Below are 13,677 nucleotides of genomic sequence, written 5' to 3' on the forward strand. Positions count from 1 at the left end.
ATCTGTCCAGGTGTGGGATTATGATTTTATTGTTGGATGTCTCTCTAGAAATACGATGAGCCTCTCAAAAGGAGCTTGGGACTCAGATATTATAGATAAAATCTTCATCTAAGTATCTATCAATCAGAAATCTAAAGAAGCAAGTTGGTTATAAATATTAAGAAGAAAACAAATTTAAAAAATTTATATCAAGTTAATGAAAATAAAGCCAATTACTTAAATCTGCATCAGAACTCCAATGACATCTAATACAGACCTGACAGAGGAAGGTGCGACAATGAGCAAGGGCCATTCCCTCCTGTAGTACGCAGCAATACCCAATGCCTGAATTGTCTTTCCTAGACCCATATCATCGGCAATCATCACACGGCCACCATGGTTTATGCCAAAACTGAAATGAATTATAATGATTAGTTGAAAGTAACATACAAAAATTCAAATATTCTGCCAGTGATATAAATAGGGGAAAATGGAAAGAGGACCTGGTGTCAAGTCCAAATGATTATTGACAGCTTGTATGAAGAATGAATGAAAAGATTTGGGGATTTGGGAAACATACAAAGTAAAAACATCATATTAAATAAAGAGCCACTAGATGGCTAGTCTACAATTTCCTTTATGAGAAACACAATATGTTCTTAAAAAATATAGTCCTTTGTCCAATGAATGATGTTAAAATTAGTTACACAATAATACACACATGAAAATAAACAGTGATTTTGTTGATACTTATATATATTTCATTTAATTGTACATCTTTGCAAATTTATATTCATAACAACATGGTAACTGGATAAAATGAGCATTTGAATTGTTAACTCTATCGCACTGATGTTTTTGAACTGATTTTGTCGATACTTATATATTTTCAATTTAATTGAACATCTTTGCATATACATATTCATAAAAACTTGGCAGACTGGATAAAATGTACATTTGAATGGTTTACTCTCATGCACTGATGTTTTTCAAACATCTAGCAAAAGTTTTCATACAAGCTGAACAGGACAAAAACACGACTGGAAGTTTCAACAGAATAAATGCCCGAAAATGGAAAACAGCAAACAGCAGCATGTTGGAGTGTATATAATTATATATATATATATATATATATATATATATAATATATATATATATATAATATATATATAGATATATATATACACATGTAAATTTGGATAATATTCAGAGATGAGGATGCTAATACCATGCCTTGAGTTCTGGCATCAGAAATAGCTTAGTGGTCACCTACCCGAATACTGTTCATACCAAGCTTCCTTAAGTTCACAGACAGAGGACCAACAGTATTAGGGATGAACCCCCAAAACAGACTTCCAATATATTAGCTGCCATATACACTTAGATAAAAGGCTCATCAGTAGAACACCAACCTATCCTACACACAAAGAACTTCTATGTTATGTTATCTTCTCTATTGCATTTCTATCTCTTTTCTAGGCCTTCTCCTCTCCCGAATCATGCACTCTTCATCAATTTATCGTCGTCCCACCTTCCCGCATACCCACAATATTTCGAAAAACTTTTATTATCCTTTCAATTCTCATGTTACATACAACTCAAGCCATTCATTTTGGAAGCTTCGATCCTTTTTGCTTTCATTGACATTTAACATCTCCACTCTCTTTTCATGCGCATGTGTGTGTGTATGTGTGTAATTAATGACAAAGATAAATCAATACAAGCTAAACATAACTAAAGAAGATACATTGCATAACGCGTCTCGAGCATACTCTTAAGCAAGGAAATCAAATCCAATCCTGTGAAAGGTCAACGTGCAGAAGCTATGGCTATTTCAAGGGCTCAAAACATGGATATATGATTGCCACACATGGAAGAAGAAATGCCATAAGAAGCAAGATCATAAAATCCTATCCTCTGGCAAATACAAATAAAAATATACACAAAAAATACTCCGAGGCGTACAAAAAGTAACACGATACCAGCTCGAATGACCTGACTGAGGAAGCGTGACCTTTAAAGCGGTCGTATGATTGGCTCTCAAGTTAATCATCATTTACTGACACCTCCGATGACAGGTCACGTCGGATCTGAGAAGGGGTTCTCACGAATATTAACAAAAGAGAAAAAAAAATCTCACGAATATTAAATATATATATATAGATTATCATCGATTGCATAAGAGGAGAGAGAGAGAGAGAGAGAGAGAGAGAGAGAGAGAGAGAGAGAGAGAGAGAGAGAGAGAGAGATTCACGCCATTTTATTCTATAAAAATTCCATAAAACTGTGCGACGAAAATAGAAAGGAAATATGGGCAACCACGCGACCACTCTCTCAGAAAATAAATTAGATACTGCCAAAATAAACCTTTCGCATGTTATTTACTATCCGTAATTCTGATAACAAGGGTCATGCATGTCTACTTTCTTACTGATACGTGTATGAGCATTTACTATGGCCCTAATATTTAAGTTTTAATATTAAATATTTTGAACACAATATTAACCTTGTCAAGATCTTTACCGCAACGGGAGTTTTCCGAGTCAGATGGAAAGCTAACGGTGCTATTCGACATCTAAAGCAAAATTTATTAAGGGTATGCTCGTTATCAAAAGCACGAAGCACGTCACTATCCTGACAAGGATGCCTACCCAAGTCTGCGGTTTGGAAAGGAAAGAATTATGTACTAGGCGGTTTCCCATAACTCCTTTTTTTCTGTCTAAAACTTACGGAAATTTCTACTTTCGTTATTGTAGTTATTCCTAGAATTAAGCTTTACGTTTTGTAATTTTCACTTCTGCATGCGTCCAACGTTATAACAATTTTTTTTATCGTCAAGGTGAAAAGTAAATAAAAATAGAGATCCACTTCATATCAACTCAAATATAATGTCGAGGGGTCGTGCAGAGTTATGGCCACGGTAAAAAAAAAAAAAAATAGCGAAAACTGATAAATATAAAGACTGGGATTATGGATTCAAGTCTGACGCTCGTATACATTAACTTTAACGGTGGGAATAGGGTTATATATAAATTGCTCAGAAACGGATACATTCATATAAAGATTAGGATTATAACTGATATTTCAAAGGAAGTAAAAAAAAAAACGTTTAACATACTGGCGCACGACTTGTGGAAGACTTCATTTGTTAATGATGCAACAAAAATTCGCTTAATTCCTCACCTTAATCTTTACATCAACCTTGCTTAAAAACATGTCGCTCTCTGAGCAAAAGTAATCCTTCCTAAATACACACATACAAACACTACGTATATATATATATATATATATATATATATATATATATATATATATATATATAAAGTAATCAATACACAATTGCGTGTGGAACATAAATAGAATTTTGACTCACATCTGAATCGAACCCAGGTATCTCAGTTAAAAGGAAAGGGCGATCCAACATCATCTATGAACTGTGTGGTTTAATTGGTAGCATCCTTGCCTTTTAACAGAGAGACCTGGGGTTTGATCCCGATGCTAGTTATATATTAGGTATGTATGTATGTATATATATATATATATATATATATATATATATTATATATATATATATATATGACTTATCACATTACCATGATTCATATATACGCATTAAGCTACAAATGTCCTTTAATATCTAATTCACTCTACCTCGGCATTAATATATTTTCATATATGTTAACCAAGGGGGAATTTTTAATCGATGAGAAATTCGTCGGCTCACAGAACCAAGAATTCAGGACATACAGTGAAGAGCTCTAAACCACATGGCTATCACGAGAGGTATAAGTTAACGTCGTCTTTCACCTATAAACCCCTGTTGAATTCACGAATTCGTTTGAAGCATCAACCCACCTTAATGCGTGTGTGTGTACATATATATATATATATATATATATATATATATATATATATATATATATATATATATATATATATATCTACCAAAAATTCCCCTTCGGTACATAAATGAAAATATATCAATTTCGAGTAGAGCGAATTAGATATTAAAGGACATTTGTAGCTCGAATGATTTATATGAATCACGGTGATGTGATAAGTAATCATAACAAGGCTACGTTGGTCAAACGCTCGAATCGGCTAGCATGGTTGAGGGGGTTTCATATCGATTCTAATTACGAAAACACCGAGATCGACGGTGATTTGTAATGGTCAGAATCGATATAAACTTATAGCCTCTCTGCTGGCCGACTCGATAGCATCACTGTCCGTTTTTTATTTCGTTTCCCGTCCACTGGACGGTGGTTCAATCCCATGGGGGGACGAAATTATTATCAACTAAAAATTCCCCTTCGGTACATATATGAAAATATATCAATTCCGAGGTAGAGCAAATTAGATATTAAAGGACATTTGTAGTTCGAATGATTTATGAATCACGGTGATGATAAGTGTCTATATATGATATATAATAGTATCTTATATATATTTATTGTATGATATATATATATATATAATATATAGATATATATATATATATATATATATATACTATTATACATACTAATTATTATATATATATATATACATAATGTATTGTTGACATTCCTCAGAATACATAAGATTTTTCTTCATCTAAACTTTGCCCGTGTTTCCCCCACTTTATTACCCAAGACTTGAGGTATTAACGAAAGCGTATACGCCACCAAGATCCCGCACCAGTGAAATAACACTTACTAAACTTAGCTCGAGACATATTGCAAAGACGATATACTGATATCTCTTAAGATAATAATAGATTATTACATGCATTCTCTATGATGAACGTAATTAAATGTTAATCCGACGCTTTTATCAATTACCGTGACCATTTTGGGAAAACCGTGATATTAACTACTGAATGCATACGAGAGAGAGAGAGAGAGAGAGAGAGAGAGAGAGAGAGAGGAAAGAGAGCGAGAGAGACGAGAGAGAGAGAGAGAGAGAGATGAGAGAAGAGCAGAGAGATAGAGAGAGAGAGAGAGAGAGAGAGAGAGAGAGAGAGAGAGAGAGAGAACTTTCATGTCTATACAAGGAATTTTTTGGTATATTTGTATCCTGAGAAACCACAGCTATAGTAAATAAAAACTTTCCACGTTACAAATGATTTATGTCCTTTATGGGATCACAGAGTTTAATGACAGCCTTGCACGAAGAAAGCCGACCCCACAGAAGTAGCTGATTGCTTAAGGCAATGCAAGTCGTTCTGAACTCAAATGGAAATAGGTATGAAACAAAGAAATATAGAAAAAAGGTGTAATTTTGAGCCATTTCTCAGCAAAATAAGAGAAAATTCCTAGAAACCTGAATAACCTTCATAATTATATCCTTAATCGGTATATGAGTACACGCAAATTTCCCTACACAAGGATTACTACACATATATACATAATACGTATAAACCGTATCTTGTAAAAGATAACAATACACTCAAACAGCGATTGAAAGAAGAAAAGTAAACCATAACACTGGACTATTTAAAACTATGACTAAATGCACGCATTCAAGGGTCCAATACGTCACTCATAAAAAATGGGGGTAACAGAAGGAACAATAAACGCACCATCGCCATGCATTTGCAAGAGCTACGGCCGCGAAATCGATTTACAATGACGTCAGTGAATCAACACCAGAGCCGTAATTATACACACTTCCACCGTCACGTCGCATATTAATTTGCAATGTTCCCCGGCATAAACATATGACTTAATTTCGCCCCGAAGAAGCTCAGCTTAATACATTAATAGTTAAGAATATCTTTTTAGATTAAGAAAATGCATTACCCAGTTCTGATCCCATTCTATGACTCCCGCAGAAGACTGAGTTAGGAAAGTTTTGGGAGGTCAATGACAGGAAAAATTATGTATATATATATATATATATATATATATATATATATATATATATATATATATACATAATGTATTGTTGACATTCCCTCAGAATACATAAGATTTTTCTTCATCTAAACTTTGCCCGTGTTTCCCCCACTTTATTACCCAAGACTTGAGGTATTAACGAAAGCGTATACGCCACCAAGATCCCGCACCAGTGAAATAACACTTACTAAACTTAGCTCGAGACATATTGCAAAGACGATATACTGATATCTCTTAAGATAATAATAGATTATTACATGCATTCTCTATGATGAACGTAATTAAATGTTAATCCGACACGCTTTTATCAATTACCGTGACCATTTTGGGAAAACCGTGATATTAACTACTGAATGCATACGAGAGAGAGAGAGAGAGAGAGAGAGAGAAGAGAGAGAGAGAGAGAGAGAGAGAGAGAGAGAGAGAGAACTTTCATGTCTATACAAGGAATTTTTTGGAATATTTGTATCCTGAGAAACCACAACTATAGTAAATAAAAACTTTCCACGTTACAAATGATTTATGTCCTTTATGGGATCACAGAGTTTAATGACAGCCTTGCACGAAGAAAGCCGACCCCACAGAAGTAGCTGATTGCTTAAGGTAATGCAAGTCGTTCTGAACTCAAATGGAAATAGGTATGAAACAAAGAAATATAGAAAAAAGGTGTAATTTTGAGCCATTTCTCAGCAAAATAAGAGAAAATTCCTAGAAACCTGAATAACCTTCATAATTATATCCTTAATCGGTATATGAGTACACGCAAATTTCCCTACACAAGGATTACTACACATATATACATAATACGTATAAACCGTATCTTGTAAAAGATAACAATACACTCAAACAGCGATTGAAAGAAGAAAAGTAAACCATAACACTGGACTATTTAAAACTATGACTAAATGCACGCATTCAAGGGTCCAATACGTCACTCATAAAAAATGGGGGTAACAGAAGGAACAATAAACGCACCATCGCCATGCATTTGCAAGAGCTACGGCCGCGAAATCGATTTACAATGACGTCAGTGAATCAACACCAGAGCCGTAATTATACACACTTCCACCGTCACGTCGCATATTAATTTGCAATGTTCCCCGGCATAAACATATGACTTAATTTCGCCCCGAAGAAGCTCAGCTTAATACATTAATAGTTAAGAATATCTTTTTAGATTAAGAAAATGCATTACCCAGTTCTGATCCCATTCTATGACTCCCGCAGAAGACTGAGTTAGGAAAGTTTTGGGAGGTCAATGACAGGAAAAATGTCACCGACAAAACAACAAACACTCGTTCTGCATAACGCTGAGAGAGAGAGAGAGAGAGAGAGAGAGAGAGAGAGAGAGAGAGAGAGAGAGAGAGAGAGAGAGAGAGAGAGAGAGTAAATTACAGCTGCATAACACAAAAAATATATATATATATTATTGGAGTCTTGCATGCATGACTGATTAGTTTTCTCTTGAAAATATGAAATATTGCAAACCTTCATTATCACAAAATCGTAGGCAGGATACCATCAGTTCTAAAACTGAAATATTATCCTTCAAATCCTAGCACGACGTATACCCGAAAATAACAGACCTTTATGTATATTCATTTTTCAATGTTTTTCATTCTTAACTTTTCAAGATCTTACCGAGGACAGCAAATGAAAGCGGTAAGCATACATTTTAAAGTATCAAGGGGTAAAATGCATTATCATAGTTATGCCTTTTCTTAGATTGTCTTGCGATAAGATGAATTTGAATATTGTGCGTGTGTACAGATGTACGTAGTTTCAATTATATATATACATACATACATACGTACACACACACACACACATATATATATATACACATACGTAATACGTAATATCATAAATATGTATATATACAAAAGCATAATATGTCACATATAAAATCATGAATAATGTCTCCTGTTCCAAATTCGTGACAACATTTCACGCAGCCCCCCACCAAACCAGATGACGACCCTCCAACGGTCTTCTTCTGAGCGCGACGTTTGCATTCCAAACTTACATAAACAGATTCCTGACGTGGAACTGTTGGTAAGCTAATTGTATACAGTCTGACAGGAAGAGGCGAGTGCGTGACAAAAGAAGGGGTCACTCACGGCAAAATATCCTCGGTTTGCTGAACTGTGCACACCAGAGGGACGCGTCCCTTGTTCTCGGCCATTTATTGCAATTTCGTTGTGCAAAGAAATAAGTCTTTAACGGTAATTACCACAAAAAATAATTACGGACAGAATACTTGAGGTAAATAGGAAGGTTGCACATAATCTCTTTAAGACTTGATAAAACTGAAGAGTGCCCTTTTAACCCCTCCCTTTATGTGTTACTTCAAGAGATGTCTGTCTATTGACTCAGTATACGATGCTATGAGCATCATTGCAGATACCATTTCCATTATTTATGCATCAACTTTACTGTCGAGGTAATTTATTTACTGCCGAAAATTGCGTTGGAATGGAATGGAATGGAATGGAATATGAAATTTAGTCTTGAAGCCAAGCACTGGAATCCATAGGGATTATTCAGCGCTGAAAATTACGCTGGTTTTCATACACCAAATCTTATTACAAATAAAATGTGCTACATGATGACTAATTTTCTTGCTGATTTTCGTTTGTCTTGAAAACTAGTCATTCCAAGATGACATTATCACTATTATTTCATTAAAAATAATTGTCTATGATTTCTTATCGAAAGCCTCCTCTTGGGCTATATTCTTATTCTCCAAATCCTCGTCCACTTTAGCCTCTTTGACCTTCTACCCGTGACTAGTTCTATCCAAGCGCTCTTCACTTCTTACCTCTTACTTATCCTTATCACACAGCCGTACCATCTCAATCTCGACTCTTTCATCGCATCATTAATCTTTCAGTGAGGTTTAACATCTAAGAAATAAATTTTTTAATTTTCTAGTCTCTCACGAAGCAAAATACCCAAAATCCATCTCAGCAAACTCATGTCTGTTAGCTCCAGCATCTCTTCCTCCTGCCATCTTCTATTTTCTACAACTATTTTCTATAAGTAACCCATCCCTCTTTGCTTGCTAGATATCATAACCTCAGATTCACCCACATTCACCTTCATACCGCACACTCAATCTCTTACCTTGTTTTACGATCAGTGATATTAATGGTAAATCCTTAACAGTCTGATTTGGAATGTATATTACGACCAAACACGGGACTACAGCTGGTCAATACAGAATCTTGCTTTGATATAAACTGTTCACATATTCGAGTTCTCTCTTTCTCTGCACTGTACATTTCTAGTTATAGGGGGTCTTTCAAGACCTTGGTTGAGACAATGAGCAGGCCATGTCTTGGACCATTTCTTCATATTCACTGAAAGTTGTCACGGAGTGTGACCCAGCTGTCTTGAAGTGCTTAAGATGGCGACAGAGATGTCTCCTGGGGTCTTCTTGTAATTTCCAAACTGGAGTTACGAGTCTCTGAGTACTTTATTAAATGAAAATTATAATATTATCGATTTTGGGTACACGTTTATGAAGTTCTTCATATTTATAAGTAATGTGCATCTCTGTCTTCTGTGTTATGTTTTTCTTCAAATAAACTTTCCTTTTTTTCAAGCATTGTGTGTGTTAGGACTTGATACTGATAATTCGATGTTTATGAATGAATGATTTTCAGAAAAATGATAGTTATGTGACAACAATTTTCTCTATAGTAAGTTCCTTTTTCGTTATTTATAATCTTATAGGCTTATGTTATTTGTACTTGATGTTGCATTTTTCTTTGTATTATGTCTGTCTGTGGACAAATTTGTACTAATAGTTGTATATTTTGTCAATAAATAACTAATACAGGTGTGCACTGTCTTCCAGCATTCTTGAGGCACTTGTTATGAAGGATTTATAACTGGGTCCCCTCCCAAAATCTCTCTCTCTCTCTCTCTCTCTCTCTCTCTCTCTCTCTCTCTCTCTCTCTCTCTCTCTCTCAGACACTTCTACTCTCCCTAATGTTGATGGTTACATTTAAAATGGACAATTAATTCAATTTTAGACGTAGTATAGAGAAGTGAAATGTATATAAAAATGTTTTAGGGTGAAAATTGCTACTTCATTGTGACTGTAAATTATATTAGGAAAGATTCATTTCAAAAGTATGATATTCTAAATAACTTCACACAAAAAATCAACAAAATCTATAGAAGGAATATCACGTCGTGAAGTTATATAATTCTTACACCCACACACACAATATATATATATATATATATATATATATATATATATATATATATATATATTGGAAGTTATTAACTTCTGAATACTTAGATTTTTTTCTGACTGGACAAGAGAATATTGTTCTATGGTATAGTCAAGGAATCTGGGAAAACAAAACAATTCAATGTCCACAAAAACACATCCCAACAAAATTATCCATTAACGTCCAGCTTTACATTATAACCAAAGGAATTACATTTACGCACAGCCACCTTGACCAAGATTCGAACCAAGTAAGCCTTTCGGGTTGGCTTGCCGATTCAATTACAGGTTTAATAACTCCTGCATGCAATGACTCCACATGAAATAACTAAAATCCGTAAGCATGGGAAAATGGGAGAGAACTAAGGGCGGAGAGGTCATATTCACTGAGGTCACTGATGTGGACCAAAGGTGCTCTGGTTAATCTTTCTGGTGTGATATTGATTGAAAGCACGAAAAGGAAATTCCTTCCAACGTGGCTGATGTCACGTGAGAAGTTAACAGGAAATTCCTCATAAACAAACAAAAATAAATGCCAAATTAACTCATGGGTGTGTGAAGATTACTGAAAACTTCATTAATGATAATATACTATATATGATTCCGTGACGAGTATAAGTGTTCTTAGCATTTAAACTACGAATTAAGCTCCAGTTACTTAATTGCATTCGCTATTAACTATAAAACTGACTGGCTCTACGACATGCAACGTCGAAAACTTGACCCATTTGCAATACCGCTTTTTGTAAGAAGCAGAAATCTTAATTTCTTTCGAGGAGAAAATGGGAAAACTACAAGAAAACAAGACTGACAATAATTCCATACCACATTAACAGGGATTTTATATATAAAAATAGTGAATATTGTCAACTCAGATGTTTGTGTCTAGCAATCCAATTACATTTAAATGATATGACATATGTATGTTTGTTTGTATGGTGCTTTTACGTTGCATGAAACCAGTGGTTATTCAGCAACGGGACCAACGGCTTTACGTGACTTCCGAACCGAGTCGAGAGTGAACTTCTATCACCAGAAATACACATCTCTCACTCCTCAATGGAATGGCCGAGAATCGAACCGGCGACCACCGAGGTGGGGCGCTAATACCATACCAACCACGCCGCTGAGGCGCTATATAACATATGTATGTATGTATGTATATATGTATGTATGAATATGTATAAGTATAAGTATATATATATATATACATATATATATATATATATATATATATATATATATATAATAATATTTTATTAGTCAGGTCCGTCAATTGAAACTGCCTCCTATCACAGTGGGAATAAGTGTTGCGAACTGATATAGAAGTGCAAATGGCTTGAGATTCTCATGCATTATATCCCAAGGTCCCTAGTGGAGGGTCTGAAACTTTCTGGGAGAGAAAATGCTCCAACCACATAAAGGCTAAAGACTAATGAGGTATATATATATATATATATATATATATATATATATATATATATATATATATATATCATATATATAAATATATATATTAAAAAATTACATTTTATTAATATATACACACACACGCCCTGATGAGGCCTACGTAAATATACATACATACACACATATGGATATTCGTAAGTATATGGTATATTGATAATAATTATACCGACAAAAAAGGGTAATTAAGCTTTTCTGAAAGGATTTTAATCAGGATACTAAGAAGAACTAAATTAAAACCCAACATAATTCATTACACAAATAGCATAAACAGAATCATCCAATTTCGATGTCTTTCGTCTGATAATTTTCGGTCACAAACTTTTCAAATCCCCTTCACCCTTCACCCTTCAACCTCTATCAATGATGTGATATCTCAACCGCTATTAATCATGTGAAATCCCAGTCACTATTAATGATGTGAACTCTGAACCAGTATTAATGATGTGAAACTAGACGAGGGGAATTGGGCAGTAGTTCGGGAGGTCATTAGCGGCACCAGGTGTGAAGGCAGGTAAGTAAGCATGGTTGGTTGGGAACGCGAATTGGTTCAGTTCTTCTCGACCCGTGGCCGCCACCGGACGTAAGAAGGCACTCACTGTCTTATGAGCTCGGGCTGAAACACCGCCTCTAACTTTCCTTCCAATCAAACGAACGTCAGTGGTCATCAACACATAAAATCTTTTATGTAATTAAATCAGTTTCCTTTTAGTTTCCCGAGACACTGGAAAAGCGAAAAAAAAAGCGACTGAAGTTTTGGTCCACGGAAAAATATTAAGAATCAGCAGAGGGAGCATCGACATCAGGCAATAATTACGTTCGGCTGAAAATTAACGAGGATTTTATCAGAATCGTCAAAGAAGTACTACGTATAAGCAACATATAACTCATCGTCAGCCACTCAAGCGTAAGTAATCCAGTTTCTTACGAATAATTACGCCAATATGCCAGTGTGAAATAAAATTAAAAGAAAATGGCCTGGCTCACTTACTACCAGATCACTGGAAAATATATGAATAGTTACGACGCAGTTTCCATATAAAGTTTTCGTAATGAAATGCAACAGTTCTTATGTTCTCTTCATGATCATGTCCGACAGTGTTCCCACAGCACTTTTGTAAAAGGTGTACAATTTTCCATTCAATTATTAGCAAACAATTTTGGTTAAAAATACATTTAAGAATCATTTCAATAACTTTACAAGCATAACTGTATAACTAAGCAAAAACTATCATAATTACCGTTGTTCCCTTAAAGACGCAAACACTGTCTGAACTTTTAATGGTGTCAGAAATTGGGGGAAAACACATACAGGATACCTTGACTTATTCCTCTAATGACTAAGTCTTTTATCTCAGAGGCCTTTTGTAGGTCATTTTCTCTTACAAGCTGTTTTCTGGTTTTCATATAATAGTGCATACAACTCCATTTCCTACCTCTGTCATCTTCAAGTGCAGGATGATGACAGATAGTCGTGTTTTACAAGAAATGATAGAATTTACATTTTCAAGCTTTGGGATCCAGTGCCCTTTTTATATTTTTAACGGCAGAAGTGACTGCTTGAATTATGGCACCTACTGACTAAGCAGAACTGGCATCTAAAACAAAGATTCATTACTCTGATATTCTGAGTACTTTATATCTGAAAAATAGAAATACATTAGATGTTATAAAAGCCTAATAAGGCAATTAAAATATTTAACTGAATCTGTGAATATTTTCTGCACCGATTACAGTATATCATGAAGCTGTACATTACTGAAACCTTTACGAAATTCTTTAATACTATGCTAGATCAAAATAAGGATTAAGTAATTCGGTAAAACTATCAAATAACGAAAACGAAAAATGCAAAAATGAGTATTTTGTATATGTGTTGCCCAAGCATTTAGAAAGCTCTGTAATAAGAATATGTGTACTACGTGGAAGCTGTAAAAGAATGAAAGATGTGAATAGTATTTAAAAATAGGGCTAAAGAAATTTGGTTTGGTTTCCGTTAGCTTTCGTCCTTTGGAAATTGCGCCCCTCTCTTATACATAAATTTTCTACTCGGAATTAAAAGTAGTGTTTCTTGGAAGGATCACACCTCGAAGCTAAATATGTGAA

General features: G+C 34.7%; 2 protein-coding genes across 2 annotated transcripts in view; one reads left to right on the forward strand and one right to left on the reverse strand.

Annotated features, from left to right (window-relative positions):
• Positions 1-13,677, reverse strand: part of LOC135197920 (SWI/SNF-related matrix-associated actin-dependent regulator of chromatin subfamily A-like protein 1) — a 119,086-nt gene that overhangs the window by 30,305 nt on the left and 75,104 nt on the right. The window contains exon 5 of the mRNA XM_064225163.1: positions 257-391. Coding sequence (XP_064081233.1) covers positions 257-391 — 135 coding nt within the window. The remainder of the gene's footprint in view (positions 1-256; positions 392-13,677) is intronic.
• LOC135197919 (uncharacterized) overlaps positions 12,148-13,677 on the forward strand; it is a 58,173-nt gene continuing 56,643 nt past the window's right edge. The window contains exon 1 of the mRNA XM_064225162.1: positions 12,148-12,478. The gene's annotated coding sequence lies outside the window, so the exon portion shown is untranslated. The remainder of the gene's footprint in view (positions 12,479-13,677) is intronic.

This window comes from Macrobrachium nipponense, chromosome 21, assembly GCF_015104395.2.
Source record: "Macrobrachium nipponense isolate FS-2020 chromosome 21, ASM1510439v2, whole genome shotgun sequence".
NCBI lineage: Eukaryota > Metazoa > Arthropoda > Malacostraca > Decapoda > Palaemonidae > Macrobrachium > Macrobrachium nipponense.